The sequence below is a fragment of the Bidens hawaiensis genome, unplaced genomic scaffold, assembly GCF_021521415.1.
Source record: "Bidens hawaiensis isolate Kalapana, Puna unplaced genomic scaffold, B.hawaiensis_p1.1 tig00041180_1, whole genome shotgun sequence".
In the NCBI taxonomy this organism is placed as follows: Eukaryota; Viridiplantae; Streptophyta; class Magnoliopsida; order Asterales; family Asteraceae; genus Bidens; species Bidens hawaiensis.
Window position 1 is genome coordinate 156,770 of NW_027497287.1, and position 20,450 is coordinate 177,219.

Below are 20,450 nucleotides of genomic sequence, written 5' to 3' on the forward strand. Positions count from 1 at the left end.
TACATTAGCCGGTACATACTTAAACATTCCAAAATACATTAACCACTAGGATGCAATAATTCACAAGTCTGCAAAATACCATAAACTATCAAGTAGCTTTCCCCTTGCCTTTGACCTTTGTGTTTCCCCTTGTCCTCTTAGAACTTGTTAATCATTGTGTTGGTTAATGTGCTCCAAATTATACATATTGTTATGACAATATTTTCTACACTTCGAGTACTTCTGAGCTAGGTTTTAATAAAATATTACTCATGTTTGGCTCATATTTAAACTTTAAAGACCTTATGAGACAACGAGGTAATACAAGACATTTGAACTAAATTAAAAAAAAACAATGAATAATAATAATGTATACGTGATACTATGAACATTAAAAGCAAAATGTGTGAATTTTAAGTTAATAACTTAATAAATCAGTGATGTTACGAAAAGAAATAAACTTAAGAGAAATCCATTATTATAAGAGTTGATATATTAATGTTTTTATTATTTTTAAAGTGTCATACAGGAATAAAGTCAGCACAAAACTCAACTGACAAAATATATGGGCCCACGTCAAGAGAAAGAAAAGGGAACATAACGGGCTAGAGCATGCTTGGACTTGGAACAATTTACTAATTATTTTGACAGCCCAATTATTCATAGAAAGAGGTCGGTAGGCATTAGCATTTAAAAAGAAGACATAGGTCAAAGGGGAATTACGACTTTTGAGACAAGAATAATCGTGCACTGTTGGCGGCTGGAACATATTATGGGTCACAGCATCAAGCAACCGTAAGAGAGTTTGGAGTTGAAGTTTGGGAGCAATATTTGGTTTGTCTATTATTCGGTTTTATATGTTGAACATTATTTTATTCATTCAAGGATTGTTTGAGATGAGTTTTGCTACTATTTATTTTGATTCTATTATTATTATGAGTAGCTAAACCTATTAGAACTACCTAGGTTTGGTTAATTAACGATGTTTTGACAATTGTTTCTAGTTGAGTAACGAACATATAATTGATTTTCTATTGTCAAGTTCATATTTTTATGATTTTATTCTATGATTTCTATTGAGTTTGTTCAATATTATATTAATTAAACCCCGTGTGATTTTATCTTTACACGAATTAGTTTCGTGTTTTGTTTATAATTGCATGTTAAACTAATTACTTGGTGTTTTTGGTTGTTGGTGGTAGACGTCACCATAGGGTTTGATTGGTTAGAGTTGTTTTATCTCAATAGTTCATCTTCTTTTAGTTGGACCAAGACATTAGAAGTTGGTTTATCTCTTTGGTTTAGTCGATTTAGTTAGCCGTTGCGAGGCCACGTGCGGATTTCTAGCCGTTGATTAGGTTAATTTGTAAGCCGTATTATTTAATCTTTAATATTGAATTACCCCTTATTCCCGAGGTTTGTTAGGATTACGGGTCTTAGAGGAATTTGTGATTTTGATACGGACCAAGTAATAAATCAATTGGGTACTTAGAAAATCAACCGTGCTTTATTATTCTTTCTAGACGTTTTTAGGGGTCTTTAGTAAAACTGACCGTGGGGATCTATTTTCCCTTATCATTGTCTTGTTAGATTATCTTTAGAACCCGGTTTTATGTGTTCGTTGTCATCTGAGCGTCGTTGATAGTCGTCAAGATACCTTACCTAGGTGGTTCACCTTCATCATATTTGAGAGCTCCGCTAGTGCCGTTAAATCCCGTTAAGTTTTCTTGTTAGTTTCGTTAAGTTAAGTTAACTTAAGTTAGTTAAATTAGTACAAAATAAAAGAAAAAAATAATAATAATAAAATCAAATAATATTTTAAGATAGGACTTGGATTGGGGTTTATAATCTGAGCCGTTCTCACGTGTCTTCGAGTTCGATATCCGGACTTTCCTCATCTTTGCTATATGCGACCGGTACACTTGCCGTTTGTGTGAACTAGGATAGATTGTTTGGCTTTTTAAAGCTTAGTTGCGATTCGTGTTTTATTTATATATATATTTTCGCACATCATGTTTTTGGCGCCGCTGCCGGGGACACGGTTTGAGACGATTAGAGAACGACCCGAGTTTGGGGACTTGCCTTTTGTAGTTTTGTATATATATTAAGATTAATATAGTTTAGTTTTGTTTTCTTTTTAGTTTAGTTTTAGTTTAATTTTTTTTCTAATTAATTTACTACTATCTGGTGCATGTGATCCGATTCTGTTTAAGTGTGTAGTAATGGAGACTTACGGGAATGACTTCAAAGAACAAAAACGTTACACCATTTGGCAGATGGAGATAAAGAGGATTCTGGATTGCAAAGCGAAAAATCGAGTGAAACCCCGGTTACGTTTGATGTTTGATTTAAGGGGGAATCTTCTTGGTTATGAAAATTTGATGTGTTGTAAAACACACTTACTTTCCTTATGATTTTATCATGGTTTTTATGCTTAATTGTTTATTTGATGAAAGTATTGTGGGTTAAGTGCAATAATTTACAAAGTTTAAATGTTAATTGTAGGTTTATGAAATATGGTGAAAAAAGAGTTAAGTTGGAAGACTTTAGGGGCCTTTTTGGTCAAGTTTCAAAACTACAACTCAAGGCCCGACCCAAGCCCACAAGTTAGAAGCCTTACATGATATTATATTAAGTTAATTAACTTAATTTTCTGCCATAGAACAACCCTAAATCCCGAAATTCAGCAGCCCCAACCCCCTAGGCAGATTGCGATCGGCAGGAGAAGGAAGAAAAAGCTTGTGGCGGCTAGGGTTTGGTGGCTGTGACAGCTGGAAGAGAAGAAGAACACGAAGGAGGGTTTTATACAGCAGCTAAAGGTCTTATAAATCCATAAACTCAGCTCATGAACCTTAAGTAATCATCTTTAAACTTTGTTTCTTGTTCAAGAACCCTAACTTGTTTAGTTTGATCTTTTTGTTGGATTGTTTTGAAAGTTACTTAGAGATTGATTTGTGTTTGATTGTTCTTGATCATTGAATGAGTTTTCTTATGTTTATGATGAGTTATATGATGTTTAATTTGAATGTATGCTGCTGTCCAAAATCAATGAGTAGCTAATCTTATTTGTTCTACCTAAGTTTGATGAATATTGTTAGGTTTTGACTAGTAATATGGATTGTTAATGATCATGGCTTAAATTGTTAATGTAAAGTTTGATTTAACAGTAAATTAGATTGTGTTTAGTGGCTGTGTTTTGTTTGATTATACCTAATAACCTCGTGCTTTAATTAATTGAATCGGTTTTGATTAGTTGTTGCATGTTTAAGGCTCTTTACTTTGTGTTTAGGGTTTATTTGCGGGAAGTACAACCGTAGGGATAAGTGGGTAAATTAATTAGATAAAATCAGTTGTGAAACACCTTCTTAGAGACCGAGAGGTGATAAGAAGTAAACTCGTCTCATTACTTTTACTTGTTAGAATTAAGATCGCACGAGAGCGGGTTTTGTTCTTGTGGGGTTTGGGTGTTTGAGCGATTAGTTGGTCTAGTTTAAGTTAAGTTGAATTGTTCCTCTATCCTTGGTTGCGTAGTATTCGTTTCCATTAGGCTAGTGTGTCGGTGAGACCGAGAGGTGAGTCGGCATTAGAACACGTTAATAATTTGTTTTCCCGGTTTGTTATTAAAATCAACTAAGATAAGTTAGAGTTTGTTAGTGAGACCGAGAGGTGATCTGACCTTCTTGAGAGAACCTTAGTTGTGTCATCCTTTAGAACCGGTGTCGTGAGAGTTTTCAATCCATTGTCTTGTCATCTCCTTCAATATGATTCTTACCTAGGTAGACGTTTTTATCACTGCAGTCAAAGTTTCCGAAGTTTTGTCAAAAGTTTTCATTTAGTTAAGTTAAGTAGTTAAATCAAATCTAAAAAAAATCAATTAAATATTTTGGTGAGTCTTGGTTAGAGTTTAGTGATTATAAACGTTTTCACGTGTCTTCGAGTTCGATATCCGGACTTTCCTCATCTGTGCTATACGCGACCGGTACACTTGCCGTTTGTGTGAACTAGGATAGATTGTTTGGTTTTTAACGCTTAGTTGCGACTTGTGTTTTATATATATATATATATATATATATATATTTTCGCACACCAAAATTCATCCGGTGAATTCATTGAGCAAATACCAGATCCGGATGAGGTACTGTTTGATTGGTTACGCATAATCCATGATACAAATCCAAGTGCCCCATTTCCAGCCCAACAAGCTTTAGATGGAATTCGGCTTGGTTTAATGAGTCAGTCACAACTTAGTGAGCCGATTATTGAATTTGAAGATGTGGGGATGGAAAAGCGTTCAGAGGAGTATGTTCCCTCGTGGGAACACGAGTTTAGGGTTGATTTTGGTGATGAGTTGGTGGATTTTACCGTTACGGATGATGGAGAGTTTGACCCACTTGGTGATTTAAAGTTGCTTGAAGATCTATTGTATAACGAGCCAAGTGTGGGGATCAAGAAGGAGCCTTCTGAGGAGAGCCATGAGGTGGTTGGTGATTTAGTCTTTCCACCATTGAACTTTGATTGTGAAAAACCAAAACATGAACCGTACTCAATCTCCATTAGGGACATGTCGAGGTTTAGAAAGTTGGCTAAAAGAATTAGAAGGAGGATATCTGGGCCCAAGGATCATGGTTTGATGACGAGTTTGAATTCCCCACCTCACTTTACTGAATCATTTTCGGGGGAATTCAATAATTGGTGGTCCAAGCTGAATTCAGATTTTCAAGACCAAGTTGGTTTCTTCCCTACTAATTGTAAACGGAAAGTGTTGAGGAGCACTGATGGGAAGAGGATTAAGGAGAAGCCTCCTGATTGAGGTTTTGGGAGTAGGTCTGGCTGAAGACTTTTTGTAAACTTAGCGCTTTTCGGGAGGCAACCCGGGTACTATCTTTCCATTCTATTTTTATATTGTTTTTACTTCTTTGCTCTGTCGGGTGTTTCTTCTCTTGCTTGCAGGTTGTTCCAATGTTGCTGATGAGATGGTTGATGAGATATGATTTTAAACAAGTGTGGGGATGCCACTTGTTTCAGTATTGCCGCTTTTATTCGTGAAAGATGATGCTATTTGAAGATAGTTTGCTGATCCTGTTTGAATTGATGAGCGCGGAACACGACTCACGAGACATATCGTCTATTTACAAGGGGAGTCTGTTCCACTTTACTTATATTAGAATGTGCTTTAATTTTTGTCTTTTTCCTGTCTCATTGAGGACAATGTGACATTTAACTGTGGGGATGGGAAATTGACGTTTTTATATTAAAAAAAGAGTTTAAAATATATAATAATAATAATAAAGAGGTGAAAAATGTCCTGAATTTTAATGAAAATTGTTGCAAATTATGGAAAATGATAGAAAAATTTGAGATTGGTTTTTAAAACTACTATCATATATGAGATTAAATAAAAGATAACGCACTAAGCTAGGGATGTGTCGGTAGGCCCAACTAGCTTTGATAGTCCTCTTTAGCAAATTTTTATATATCTAATAATTTGAAAAACGGTGAAACCGAATTTCGATACTTACGGAGGATTACCATAATTTGAAAACTTTGAGATGGTTATACTTAGATGCATTCAAACCAACACACTACCACATGTCCATCTTTTTACGAGCTTAGAAATAGTTATATATTTTAGGGTGATATAAAAGATTGAGAAAAAAAAAGAAAGAGAAAGAGAAAAGTATGTATTGAAAGTTTTGTTTGTTAATTCTCAAAAGTTGTTCAAGAAAAGAAAAATGCTTGTGAAGAAAGTTATGTATTGTAAAATGCCAAATAAGTATTCTTTAAAGTTAGTAAAAGAGGCCAAAGATGCACATACTAGACGGGACTTAGAGTTTACGTGTTACCTTGGGGATGGTGACTCTGAGGATACACTATTGGGGCTCGAAGGTTTTTAGTCAATAAATATTTTTTAGGGAATATATAGGACAAAGTCCAATAATATTTAGGAATAGCTCGTATGGCCTTCACATGACCATTCATCCATCAAATTTCACCGAGTGCATCTACTTAGTACCATCAACAAGTTCTTGGCTTATGGTTATTTGTTAAACCAGTCTGCTTTGACTCTAGTTTATCTAGCTCTCTTTGTCTGAGAAGGGGTAGGTGTAGCCGTGGTTTTTGAACTTAAAACGCTTAATGCAATTGGGGGCTTGATAGGCTGGTGGCTGGGTTTAAGTGGACAACAATATCGGCAATCGCAGTTTTTGCGTTTATCTGTGCTTAAAAGATAACATATATGTTTTAAAATTCAGTTTCGAATTCTGATTTCATTGCAAAATACTTTTTCAGGGACAAAAAAGATTTAAGTGTGGGGATATTAAATGTGCTCCAAATTATACATATTGTTATGAAAATATTTTCTACACTTCGAGTACTTCTGAGCTAGGTTTTAATAGAATATTACTCATGTTTGGCTCATATTTAAACTTTAAAGACTTATGAGACAACGAGTTAATACAAGACATTTGAACTAAACTTAAAAAAACAATGAATAATAATAATAATAATAATAATAATAATAATAATAATAATAAATAATGTATACGTGATACTATGAACATCAAAAGCAAAATGTGTGAATTTTAAATTAATAACTTAATAAATCAGTGATGTTACGAAAAGAAATAAACTTAAAAGAAATCCATTATTATAAGAGTTGATATATTAATGTTTTTATTATTTTTAAAGTGTCATACAGGAATAAAGTCAGTACAAAACTCAACTGACAAAATATATGGGCCCACGTCAAGAGAAAGAAAAGGGAAAATAACGGGCTAGAGCATGCTTGGACTTGGAACAATTTACTAATTATTTTGACAGTCCAATTATTCATAGAAAGAGGTCGGTAGGCATTAGCATTTAAAAAGAAGACATAGGTCAAAGGGGAATTATGACTTTTGAGACAAGAATAATCGTGCACTGTTGGCGGCTGGAACATATTATGGGTCACAGCATCAAGCAACCGTAAGAGAGTTTGGAGTTGAAGTTTGGGAGCAATATTTGGTTTGTCTATTATTCGGTTTTATATGTTGAACATTATTTTATTCATTCAAGGATTGTTTGAGATTAGTTTTTCTACTATTTATTTTGATTCTATTATTATTATGAGTAGCTAAACCTATTAGAACTACCTAGGTTTGGTTAATTGACGATGTTTTGACAATTGTTTCTGGTTGAGTAACGAACATATAATTGATTTTCTATTGTCAAGTTCATATTTTTATGATTTTATTCTATGATTTCTATTGAGTTTGTTCAATATTATATTAATTAAACCCCGTGTGATTTTATCTTTACACGAATTAGTTTCGTGTTTTGTTTAGGATTGTATGTTAGACTAATTACTTGGTGTTTTTGGTTGTTTGTGGTAGACGTCACCATAGGGTTTGATTGGTTAGAGTTGTTTATCTCAATAGTTCATCTTCTTTTAGTTGGACCAAGACATTAGAAGTTGGGTTATCTCTTTGGTTTAGTCGATTTAGTTAGCCGTTGCGAGACCACGTGCGGATTTCTAGCCGTTGATTAGGTTAATTTATAAGCCGTATTATTTAATCTTTAATATTAAATTACCCCTTATTCCCGAGGTTTGTTAGGATTACGGGTCTTAGAGGAATTTGTGATTTTGATACGGACCAAGTAATAAATCAATTGGGTACTTAGAAAATCAACCGTGGTTTATTATAATTTCTAGACGTTTTTAGGGGTCTTTAGTAAAACTGACCGTGGGGACCCGGTTTTAGAACCCGGTTTTATGTGTTCGTGGTTATATTTTCCCTTATCATTGTCTAGTTAGATTATCTTTAGAACCCGGTTTTATGTGTTCGTTGTCACCCGAGCGTCGTTGATAGTCGTCAAGATACCTTACCTATGTGGTTAACCTTCATCATATTTGAGAGCTCCGCTAGTGCCGTTAAATCCCGTTAAGTTTTCTTGTTAGTTTCGTTAAGTTAAGTTAAGTTAGTTAAATTAGTACAAAATAAAAGAAAAAAAATAATAATAAAATCAAATAATATTTTAAGGTAGGACTTGGATTGGGGTTTATAATCTGAGCCGTTCTCACGTGTCTTCGAGTTCGATATCCGGACTTTCCTCATCTTTGCTATACGCGACTGGTACACTTACCGTTTGTGTGAACTAGGATAGATTGTTTGGTTTTTTAAAGCTTAGTTGCGATTCGTGTTTTATATATATATATATATATATATTCGCACATCATTGGTTGACTTGACCTCTCTTTTGTCATCCCCCTTTGCCTCTTAGAACCTATTGATTGCCGTGTTGGTTGACTTTCACGTGTGGCTTGAGTTGACCTTGTTGACCTTCCCCTTGCATTAGTTTGTTGACCTTCCCCTTGAGTCTTAGGCTTTGTACACATTCTAATGTTATGACCAGTTTCTTTGCAGTTGCTGCAACTCATTTCTCCTCCATGTTTTGTCAATTCACTTGGCTTCTTAGGATCTTCATGGGGATCTTTCTTTCTTTTTGTCTTTGGTCTTCCTGGTTGACTTTTGATGGGAGGAGGGTCCAAAGGATGCTCAACTTTTGGCCAGTACCTTTGACTAGGCAATGGTGGAATTGTGTGTAAGTATGTCCTTAAATATGTCTCCTTAAGATAACATTCATCAACAAACTGTTCAACATTTCTTCCAAGAAACCCAGCAACTGAACACACATGCTTGCATGGTATACCTGTCAAAAACAATTTTTTTACACATATGCAAGACCTGTTAACATATCTAAATCTTTAATGGTTAACATACTTGTTAAGTCCCACTTTCCACATGAACATGTTTTGCTATTCAAGTCCACAACAAGATCCTCATCAAAATCTTTAACTCGGAACACATTATATGCGTATGGGAACACTGTACATTTATGAGCCCACTTTTTTCCCATATCAAGTTTTTTTTGTATCCTTGGGCACACAACCACATCTTGAGCTAACATTTCAGAATGCTTAGTAATTATCTTGGTCATTGTTGATACCCTGATAGCCTCTAACATGTTTATAATATGCATAGATCTTGCCTCAACTATGGTCCCGTTAAATGTCTTAGCCATGTTACTCACTATGACATCACAACATGTATTATTCTTAAGAAAACACCTTACAAAGCAATTAGGATTCTGTGTTGTAACCTTATCAATTGGTGGTGATTTAAGTGTTGTGTCTGTAACCTTAACTGGTGATCCAAGTGAGAAAGTTGTAACCTAATCTGGAGATTTAAGTGTTGTACTTGTATCCTTATCTGCTGATTTAACTGGTGGAACTTGTTTTCTAGCTGTGAGCTTAGAGTACCTCTTAACCTCTGAACTAGGGCTTAAGCAAGCTTTTTGTTGGCTACCAGGCTGGGCTGCAGTGATAATGGGCTGGGCTGCAGGGATAATGGGCTGGGCTGATAATGGACTGGGCTGGAGAGATAATGATAATAGGCTGGGTTGTTGCAAGGGTATTGGTTGTGGGCTTCCTTAACTTTTCAGTTTGAACATACAAAACCATACCTTGTGCAGGCATGAAACTGGAACCAATCAAAGACAACAAATCTAATACCTCTTTATCACTAACTAACTCCTTTAAACGACCATCATCAGTAATCTTGCAATACAACCAAAGATCATTTTTCGATTCATATGAACCATACTCTATTGCATAATCCAGTAGCTCAAAGTAAGAAAGTTTGTCAACATCTAACATTAATGAAGTTTTTTTTCCACCAACATACCTTAATATCGGTGGTGCAACATCAAAGGCTCCATTAGTGTGGAAGGAAACCCGTATTTGATTATCCATTGTTAAAGATTAGGGCTTGCTCGTCTTTCAATCGGCTGAAGAGGGAATTAGGGTTCTTGAGTTAGAGAGAATTTGGGGATTTAGGGGGTGTATAATTTGGGAATTTATGTTTGTATCAATGTTTTAAAAACCGGTATTTTACTTGCACCGGACTGGGTTAAAAAATGGTACAACCGGTTGAACCAGGTTATACCGGAAGGTTCAACCGGTTGAATAGTTTACCTTATAATTTCTTATAAATGTAACTCTAATACAAAAATAACACAAAAGTAAATGATTCCATAACAAAAAATAATCAAAAAGTTAATCCATATTAAAAAACAAACGCCAAAGGACTTGATTTTTATAAAAATAGTCCTAAAGTTTATACATTTGAATGTTAATTGTTGGGTTAAAAGTAATTTTGAAAAAATATGAGTGTCAAAATCAAAAAATTCTCGGACATTAAACCGATTTGCCAGTAAAAACCGGTATTTTGGACAAAAACCGCTGGTACGATGTTCTAGCAAACCGGCCAAAAATACCAGACTCAAAATGCCGGTATACTGTGCGAAATCCGGTTTAACCGATTCAACCGGCCGGTTTGAACCGATTTTTAAAACACTGGTTTGTATAATGTTTAAGTATAAAACGTTTGTTATAATACATAGCCGGTCCACGTAGGACGCCCATATCAGCTGTTTTTGACAACTAGGATGACACATCAGCTTTTAATTAACGGAGTTGGTACTCCGTTAGTCGCGGACTAGTGGATTCAATGTATGTGAAAATTGGGATTGTTGCGTCAAAATGATAGTTGGGACCACTGCTGGCAAAAATAAAACTGTTGGGACCAATAAAAACCAATTTCCTAGTTTTTTTGTCAAAAAAAAGTTTTGCTGAGTTTCTTTTGGACGCGACATCCTTCTCTCTCGAGATAGAGGTAATTTTTGACATCGTCTCACCCATCCCAGAAGTTAACCTTCAGGTAGGATCTCACTTGGGTATGTCAACAGCATGCGATTATACGAACATGCATTCATGCAACACCACCATCTTTCTAAATAAAGACAGTACAATTACTTGCGCCACACGTTAGCATAACTCGTCAACTGTTTAATAAAGACGATTAATTAAAATGAAAAAGAGTTAATAATACAAAAAAAAAAGAAAAAAAAACTAGTTTGTATAAAGACTTTGATTTGCATTACATCATAATCTTCGGATATATGTATATACACTTCCTAATGTATTCAACAAATCATGGCATACAGGCAAAAGTTACAATCACAGAGCACAAACTACAACCACGAACAAACCTTCATGACACAAAGGCAAGCTAACCTGAACCGTACTGCTTCCTTTCTTCTTGTATAGACTTAAAAATTCGCGCCACAGACGCAGTCGCTGACCATGCGTTATGAGGTATAACCTTGATAACACGAGCGGGGCTCGCTTCTTCAAATCGAGCCGGTTCAGGTTCAGGAGCAGGAGCGGGGGCGGGGGCGGTTGGGAAAAGAGGAAGAGCATTTCGGTCTTTCGTTTTATCGCTTCTACTGCTAGCTGTACTGGCCTGTACCTCGGTATCTTTAGAGGCATTATTGTTATTATTATTATTATTATTATTAACATTATTATTATTATAGTTCTTAAGCTTGACCGCCTTTGGAACCGCAGGACCTTGTTTCTCAGCTGGAACGTTAGTCGAGCCTTGGTTGTAAAGGTTAGATGGTTCGAACCGGGTGGAGCTAGTGACGGACGGGTTAGCCATTTGCATACCGTAAGCAGGGAAGTAGCCATGACTAGAGGGAAGCGACGGGGTAAAGGGGTTAACCCCATTGAACCCTTCATATTGATGATGGTGATGAGGTGGCGCGCCATAGTTTGCAAAATTATGTCCTGTGTATTAACATCCAAAAGTGCTGTCAACATCATCTCAAATACTAGTTAGTATGCAAATGTCAAGAGAGGACTCACCAATCACGGGCATGGCACCAGGCGGTCCACAACCGCCATAAACAGGGCTCATGAACCCGGGAGCCGGGTAGGGTTTGTAAACAAGTCCTTCAGACGGAGATATGACGGGAATCAACCATTGGTGTCCAGGTGGGGCGTTAAAATTCCAAGATCCCGTGTTTGGATCGGACGGTGGCAATGAGGTCCCGCCAAACGGTTGACTGCAGTTTTGTACGGTAGATAGAGACGCCTTCCCAGCAGCATTCTCGGATGAGAACTCCATCTCATCATTCGGTTTCTCAACGTCATTTTTGTGCTTAGGAATATTATTATTAGCGATAGGTTTCATAACATACTCGAGAAGCGGTTTCTTGATTGGAGAAACTTTTGGCGGTTTTGCTAAATACCCATGTTCCTCGGCCAAAATCTGAGGCGACCCCGCAATTAATCTCTGAACCTATTTAATTCACTTCAAAATGTTAAATTTACCGAAACAATAAATTACAAGTGTTTCAAGTCAACCCAATCAGACCTGCTTGACCTTATGCAACAAAATTTACTTCAAGAACTGAAGATGAAAAACTCAGGGCGTGCATGAAACCGAAATAGCCGAACCAAAACAAAAACAAACAGCTTGGTTTTATGTTAACATAAAAACCAAATTTTCGGTTTGGTTAGGTTTTGTGTGTGATTAAAACTGAAAAAAACAAACCAAATCGAATATATGGAATTTCACACTTAATTTTGAATGTTAAGAAATTATAAGAATTTAATATATAGTGTAACCTAAAGTTTTTTAGCCCAATGTATAATAATCAATCAATAATTAATTAATCAACAAAGAGTTTCAGACTCAAATTCGTTATTTTGGGCCAATTTTTGTTCGGCTCAAAACTTTCAAACCCAGATATTAAAACCAAAAAAGCTCAAACTCGAAGGGTTTTAAAAAACTCAAAAACCAAATTTTAGGGTTTTAGTTTGGCTTGAGCCCAAAACTGACCAATGCACGCCCCTAACCCAACCGACCGGCTCAAACTCATTACTTTGATTGAATTTTTTAGGCCCAAAAGTTAAAACCGAACCCAACCAAACCAAAAAAAGAAAACCATGCGGTTTTAAAAAACCTCAAAAACCAAATTTCAATTTTTGTGTTTGGTTATAGCACAATTTACTTTAAAAAGCGAAGGCAAAAAAACAATACTAAGTAGGATGTTAGTTAAAAGACACTGCATAGGCAGTTAACTAGGCTAACCTTAATCAATCTATGAAGCTCAAACACTTGCACAGCAAACACTCTTTGTTGGCTATAAATGAAGAAAAACAAAAAAGGGGTAACTATGTAAAGTTACATACTTAAGTCAAATCCAAGCATTCTATTAATAAAACAACTTACTTGACAATAGCTCGTCTCGCTTTCCAAAAATGTTTTTGACCAATAATCCCGACAACATCATCAGGTGAAATGTCAACTCCACAAATCGAATCCACCATTGAATTCTCTGAAACTGCATTATCAACGGCTGCATCATTAGGGCTTCGTAGACCTTCTTCTTGGATTTCCCTTAACATGACCGAATTATTTCCATAACCACTAGTAGTGTTATCAACTTGCGGGGTGTCAGCTCTACAATCCCTTAAATTCCTGCTATTTGAACCGTTCCTAACGTTAAAACTTGAAGATTCGTTAGTCTCCTTCAATGGAGCTTTAACGTTTTGTCTAGACGGTTGATTTGAAGGGGATCGGGCATAACCTTGCGAGTTTTCTTTTTGAAATTTGTTACTGTGCGGTTTAACATTATGAACGTTTGCTAAACGGGTCGAGAAAGGTGCACCGAAAGGAGTGACACGTTCGTTTTCTCTATTTTGATGATTTACACTCCGGTTTTGATTTGTTCCTGATTGCTGGTCGAATATTGGGACCCTAAAGTCATCTTCTTCTTGTCTCTTTTTATGTTCTTGTTGCACGCGTTGGTTGTTGAAGTCAGAGTGGCGTGTATCGGGCCTCCTAGTTGGCTGAATAGAAGAAGATTGCTGACGTGGCGAAAATGTACTCCTTTCATTCACGTTTGCCTAAAAATCATGTGAAAATGTTAAGATTGTTTTTAATCTCAAACGAGTCAACTAAAAAGTAGCTAAAACGGGAATGTATTTTAGTGCATACAACCACCTAAACAAATTCGTGTACTACATGTTAATGCATTAAATATTAAGTTAAAGTTCTAAAATGGACAAAGGTGTTATTGGGTCAATCAAAACTAACCCGTACTCATTTTGACCTGTCGCCCAACCAGTCTGAATGGGTCTCGTAATGTTCACAAATCAAAATTTTTCACAAAGTTGGCATCTAAAAAATAACAACTTTCTCATAATTACCCTTACAAAGAAGTTAGCAGCATCAAACAACCAATTTAAGTCCACAAGATTCCCTAATATATGAAATAGTGACACATTATGCATACATGAATCAGTTGAAATGAAAGCATAAATTTGAACTGACCCGAGTGGAAGATGAGGCGTTGAACCTCTGTGAAGGAATACTAAGTTGTTCATAAAGAGCCATTTTGTTCCTGGGAGGTGCTCTGGGGCCTCCTTTTTCGGTATCATTCACGTGCAGCCTCGGAAACATTGGTCCCATGGTTTTATCTTCATCTTTTCCTCGTTTCATCTTCTAGTACCACTCTTTACCACAAAAACAATCAAAATCTATGTTAAGAAGTCAAAGTGAGAGTTTTTCAAATCCCAAAATGAACATGGATTCTAAACATATCCAGACATGCTTTGCTAAATATAGTAAAATTCATAACAAGCATGACAGACAGAACACCCAAAAATGTAACAAAATCAATACCAATATTTGCATTTGAAAACCACCAAAATTCACAAAGCAAACAGAGATGTAAAATCAGACATACCTTACAGATCCCCAATATTAACTTAGCAAAGCATTGATTCCACAAAAACCCTAGTAACAAAACTGAAGACTGAAAACCCCTAAAACCACAATCTCCTACGGAGGAGATCAAATTGGAAGCAAACCCAGTTTTAATTATGCGAAATCAACAACACCCAGATGGCGAATTTAGGGTTTCGTACAAAAATTATGAACCCAGTTAGGGTTACAAGGATAGATAATTGATTAAAAACAAAAGGAGGAGGATGATTCAAGAAAGCAAAAGATGTGGTGCTGCAGGGTTTAACTGGATCGGATACTCATACTATGAAGCTCAATTTTTGGGAAATTAAGAAATTGGAAAAGTGCGAGTGGACCCAAGATATTTTTAATTTTTTTTTTTAGATACAACAGAATAATCTTAGATACAATTGAGAGAAGACATTATATTTATGTATATGTATCTATTTAGGTGTGTGATTTGAAGAAATTAATAATCAATCAAAAATTTGTGGAATCCTGCTTTCGAACATTCACCGGTGCGCCTGGAGCCACGTATTATTGCAATCCTCTTTGTCCGTGGCTTCCCATTTATGGCTACTTGCTTATTCCTCTTCTTCTTTTTCTTATTCCTGCAAGAGTCAAGTTCTTCTATAAAGAGATAAAAATAACAAGTGTGAGAAGTCATAAATAATTAACATATGTTAAGTGGGGACCAAAAGAAAAAATGTATAGAGATAATTGTACAAATTTTCTCTCTTCACATGCAAGACACATGTTAATACTCCCATCATTTTAAAACGTCTATAACTTTTTCGTATGATAATTTTTATTTAAAAAAAATTCATCAGAATAACAAACGTTTTTTATCTTTAATATGAGTATGATTTTTGTTATATAAAATTTAAAACAAAAATTACGTCATTGTGTCTTTTCGCACACCACTGTGTCTTTTCGCTTATCATTGTGTCTTTTCGCACACCATTGTATGTTTTCGCTTATCATTGTATCTTTTATCGTCATTGTGTGTTTTCGTCATTGTGTCTTTCAACTCATCATTATGTTTTTTTAAATACCAATAACACCATTGTGTAATAATAATTTGTAAAAATAATGATAAAATAACAACAAATTATCTAATACATAAAACACAATGATTAATACATGTTACACAATAACTTGAAACGTAAAACACAATGGTGAATACGTATAACACAATGACCTAAAACGTAAGACACAATGGTGAATACGTATAACACAATGACCTAAAACGTAAGACACAATGGTGAATACGTATAACACAATGACTTGAAACATAAAACACAATGGAAACAACATATTACACAATGATTTGAACGTAATATACAATGAACGCAATACTATTTTTCTCAAATTAAATGAATTTGTCATATGCAATCCGAATAAAAGACAATGAACGTATTACACAATGACTAAAAGTTAATGACGTAATCTTTGTTTTAATTTTTGTCTTTAATACGAGTACCAATTGAAAAATATAATGGTCAAAGTCTATAATACAATTCATATGAAAACTCAACTAAAAGACACAATGAAAAACAAAAAAAAACACAATTAAAAAAACCCATTAATTTTTTTAATTTTATATAACAATATGATACTCATATTAAAGATAAAAAACGCTTATTATTATGGTGAAATTTTTTAAAAAAATAATGTCGTATGAAAAAGTCATTGACATTTTAAAATGATGGGGGAATTGACATGTGCCTTGCATATGGAGAGAGAAAGTCAACAAATGTGGGTTATTACCTTCATGCCATTTACATAAATTTTTATTTATTAAATTAATCTCAGCCATTCAAATCTAAAATCAATGGACTGAATTTCTTCTCACCCTTCTTATTTTTGTTGTCATTTGTATTTTAACTTTACCCTTCTTTTAATACTAAGAATCTGAATTTCTAAATTATAGAAAACAATCTCCATGATATAACTTCTCATAAAACCTTATCAACTTGTATCATTCTTTGTCACGTATTTTCATCCACTTCTTCAGGTTTCGAGTTTTCCAATTTGGGTTTTTGGTCAGGAAAAAATGATACAAGGTATGGTTTTATTTTGTTTTCGGGTTTTAAATGTAAAATAATATATATATATATATATATATATATATATATATTCAAAGATGGATCAAAGACAAATTATTAAATCATTTAGTTATGCAATTCTCGGTTTTAGCAAGATTTAGTAATGATGGACCAAAGACACCTATAATCAGTGTTGTAAAAATATTGATTACACATCAACTAAATGGTGTCCAATCCAATTAATCGCTAGTCCTCACCTCACCCCACCGCCCGACTAGAGATTAGCCACTTTTACAACCTTGCCTATAATATCAATTTCAGCAAGATTGCAGGAAACTAAAAATTTCGCAACAAACATCATTGGATTCTTGATTGAAAAAAAGGTGATTATTCAGTCATTTATCACTAAAATAACACCATTCAAGTTTGCTAAGCTTGAATTAGCAATGGAGAAAGTGGTCACTCAAAAGATAAAAACACAGCCATGATTTTAAGACATAAAAACACACTGCCTTTCATTCTTTTCAATAATCTAAAAATTCACCTTTAAATAATAAAATTGAAGCTGATGTGGCGTCGAATATAGAGTTTGAATGAAATGTGAGATGCTCTTCATCAACTAACCTGCTTGTACAATATGCTTTGCATTTGTAAAAGGAAATATACTGGTCAAAGAGGTTTAGCAAAGTTGCACTGAAATAGAAAAACAAACTCTATTTTGTGCAAGTGCATATATTTAGTTCGGATTTTGATATAATTCAGTAGTTGTGAACCGAAACTACAAGGCAAGTATTAGTTCTGCAATCAACAAAACATATACTAGCATACTTGCCAATTGCAGCATAAACTAGATAGCATCATTTTGAAATTTTATGGGCATAACTTAAAACTTAACAATTCAACTATATGATGTAATTTCATTTTTCATATATGCCAAGCAACTAATCTTAGTTTGACTAGATTGAGCCCTGCATTGTTAGCCGAAAAGTTGCATATCAAATACAGAACAAGATTTTAGTCATTTGCAGTGTTCATACTACATATATTGTTCACATAATGTATTTTTGTTAACAATTTCTTTTTCTACCTAAACAGGTTTTCTGCTGCAACGCACATGGGGCAAGCAACTATTTTCCATTCAGAATGCATGTTTCGAATGTAAATATGTGAAATTAAGTAGATAGTTGTAAAACCTGCATAAATACATGTATGCATTGTTTTAATTGTGATACATTTTTTTGGCGTTGTACTTAAATTTGGTTTTGTCTTAAACGTACCCCTTTGTATGTATTTTACACACACACATATATAGACATGTAAACGAACCGAGCGTTCATTAATTGTTTATTGGGAAGTTCGTTTATGTTCGTTAATTTAATTAAAGAACGAACATGAACAAAAAAAATGTTCATTTGATTAAACAAACAAACACAAGCACACGTTTTGATTGTTCATGCATTTTCATGAGCATCCGTTTATGTTCGTTCGTTTAAATTTTAACAAATACGCTAGTTATATTTATGTAATTATAAACATTAAAGGGGATTTTCAAATTATATGTATTTGATCAATTATGTACATTTGCGTTTGTTTGTGTTTATTCGGTTGTGCTTGTTTAGGTTTAAACGAACGAACATGAACAAATACGAACAACCCGTTATCTTAATGAACGAACACGAACATAAAAATTTGTTCGAATATATGTTCATGTTGAGTTAAAAGTAGACGCACGAACACAAACATGCTCACGTTCGTGTTCATTCGGTTCGTTACAAGCCTGTATAGATTTGATAAGTAAAATGGTAAATATAGATGAAAGATGGCTTTCATCATGTTTTTAATATCAAGCGTCTATAGTATACTTCACTTTATAAAAACACTCTACAATTTTATCCAAAATTATATACATAAAAAGCTGACCTTTTTTAGAGGGTAGCAATGTATAATAACTCCATTGCAGCAGTGGACATAACCGAGCACAATGGAGCATCTATCTACACTAACACTCGAAACCTATCATGATATACAAGGGTATTTGAAAAGGCTAGAACCAATCGACCCAACCACAAGGATCCATTGTCACACCCCGACCAAAGGCGGAATATCCCGAGGTGTAACGATTGCCCATAAGCGCATAACACTATTTAAAGCGACAATATTTAACAAACTCATTTTATTTCACAACATCGAAAATGTCACATAACAATATTCATAGGATAAATATAACAAACATAAAAAAATATAACAAATCAAATATTGTTCATTGTTACTAATATCCTAAAGGTATTTGTGACGTTTTCTCCAAGCATCCAACATCAACCAAAATGCAAACCTGTAACATTTCATAAAATAAAGTTTGTCAACACAAAGGTTGGTGAACAATTTATAGTTTTGAGCATATATGTACATAATAAGAAAAGCCACAATCTTGTATATGAAACAACAAATAAATAGCAATAATTTGGATAATATGAGGTCACTAATAAGAATACATTAGCGGCACCGTCTATAAGAAAATACCAAATAGATTCGGATTTCATGAGATCGTTAATAAGAATACATTAACGGCACTGTGCTATAAGAGAATACCAGATAGATCACGGATTTATGAATCAACCTTCTAAAAGCGATAAACACATAAGCATATAAACATAGAACACCAAATCGAGCATTTATTTAAGTAAAATATACAATAACGTTTGTGGTTTAAGACTCAAGTATAAAGCATTTAATTTAAATAAGTATGAAATGTCACCCCAAAACAAAAGATAGAAAACGAGGTATGAAATTACTCACGTTCAAGTAATAACTTGAAAGATGTTAATTTGGAGACTTGCCGGAACGACGAGTTTAACGTATTAAGCCTAGATAAAAGAAAGTCTTGGATTTAGAAAGGTTGTCTTGAAAGTCTTTAAATAAACTAGCAAAAGTGCTCGCGCGTTGCTGCGGGGTCGAGTAAGTTATCTCCTCGTATTGGTTTGTAGTGTTTGGCGTGGTATGTAATGGGTTATCAATACGAGCGCATTTATGCATTTGCATTTGTTTTGTGCGTGTGCGCATGTGGGGGGGGGGGGGGGTTGCGCACACGGATGCATATATATATATATTGGATACATCATGTTTTGTGAAATATTTGTTAATATTCTTACTTGTCAGTTTGTATGGCACCAAGTAGAAACTTTTTGTTTCTGCAAGTTAAGTACCAGTTACTTTATAACATCATCGATTCAATATATATGCATACGCCAGTATGCATGTGCACAACCAACTTGTAACATTTCGGTTTTCGCTTCATCATTTGTAACCGTTAACCCGACCCATTTACGGGTCCGGGCTCTTTAATTAATAAAATTTCCGTACTTATCAAGTTATAATTACTATTATTATTTATATTTATCGTTCAATTAATTTAACTTTGACGCTTTTAACCCAAATACAAGTTTTAGCCTCATATATTCAAACTACAAGGGCCTGCTTGTAAATTCTATTATAACCCATTTCATTATCTGGTTAACCCATTTACCCATATCATTGTTTAAACGGATTTTCTTGGACCCGAATCAAGAAATCACTCAATTGAATGTCTAAATCTGTTTGTGATCGAGTTTAATATTAGGAAATCGTTTACTTTTGATTAGACGCGGCTCACCGACAAGTTAATTATGTTAATTACACAATTCTTAATCGTTTTTCCTTTATTAAACCTAACCGACACTCGTGGATCTTGTTGAACACGAAATACTCAATATTATTTCAATTAATTAACAAGATATGATCTCCTAACCCC

At 34.5% G+C, this 20,450-nt stretch overlaps 1 protein-coding gene across 3 annotated transcripts; it reads right to left on the bottom strand.

The window, feature by feature from the left end:
• Positions 1 to 10,918: 10,918 nt before the first annotated feature.
• LOC143592753 (protein EARLY FLOWERING 3-like) lies at positions 10,919 to 14,817 on the bottom strand. Of its 3 annotated transcripts, none has more exons than XM_077072596.1 (6): positions 14,617 to 14,817; positions 14,202 to 14,369; positions 13,098 to 13,774; positions 12,957 to 13,008; positions 11,726 to 12,161; positions 10,919 to 11,647 (listed from the first exon to the last, which is right to left on the bottom strand). In XM_077072596.1, exons 2-6 carry the CDS (start codon positions 14,367 to 14,369, stop codon positions 11,088 to 11,090), a joined length of 1,893 nt encoding a protein of 630 aa, XP_076928711.1. In that variant the 5' UTR covers positions 14,617 to 14,817; the 3' UTR covers positions 10,919 to 11,087. The 3 variants fall into 3 exon arrangements, with proteins under 3 accessions (XP_076928711.1, XP_076928710.1, XP_076928709.1); XM_077072595.1 differs by having other exon boundaries at positions 14,202 to 14,372; XM_077072594.1 differs by having other exon boundaries at positions 14,202 to 14,383.
• Between the last annotated feature and the right edge of the window lie 5,633 nt (positions 14,818 to 20,450).

Coding starts and splice junctions, on each gene's coding strand:
- LOC143592753 (XM_077072596.1), bottom strand. CDS start 14,369: ATGAAACGAGGAAAAGATGAAGATAAAACCATGGGACCAATGTTTCCG. Junction 13,009..13,097: donor GCGAGACGAGCTATTGTCAA/GTAAGTTGTTTT, acceptor CTTCATTTATAG/CCAACAAAGAGTGTTTGCTG. Junction 11,648..11,725: donor TGGTGCCATGCCCGTGATTG/GTGAGTCCTCTC, acceptor GTTAATACACAG/GACATAATTTTGCAAACTAT.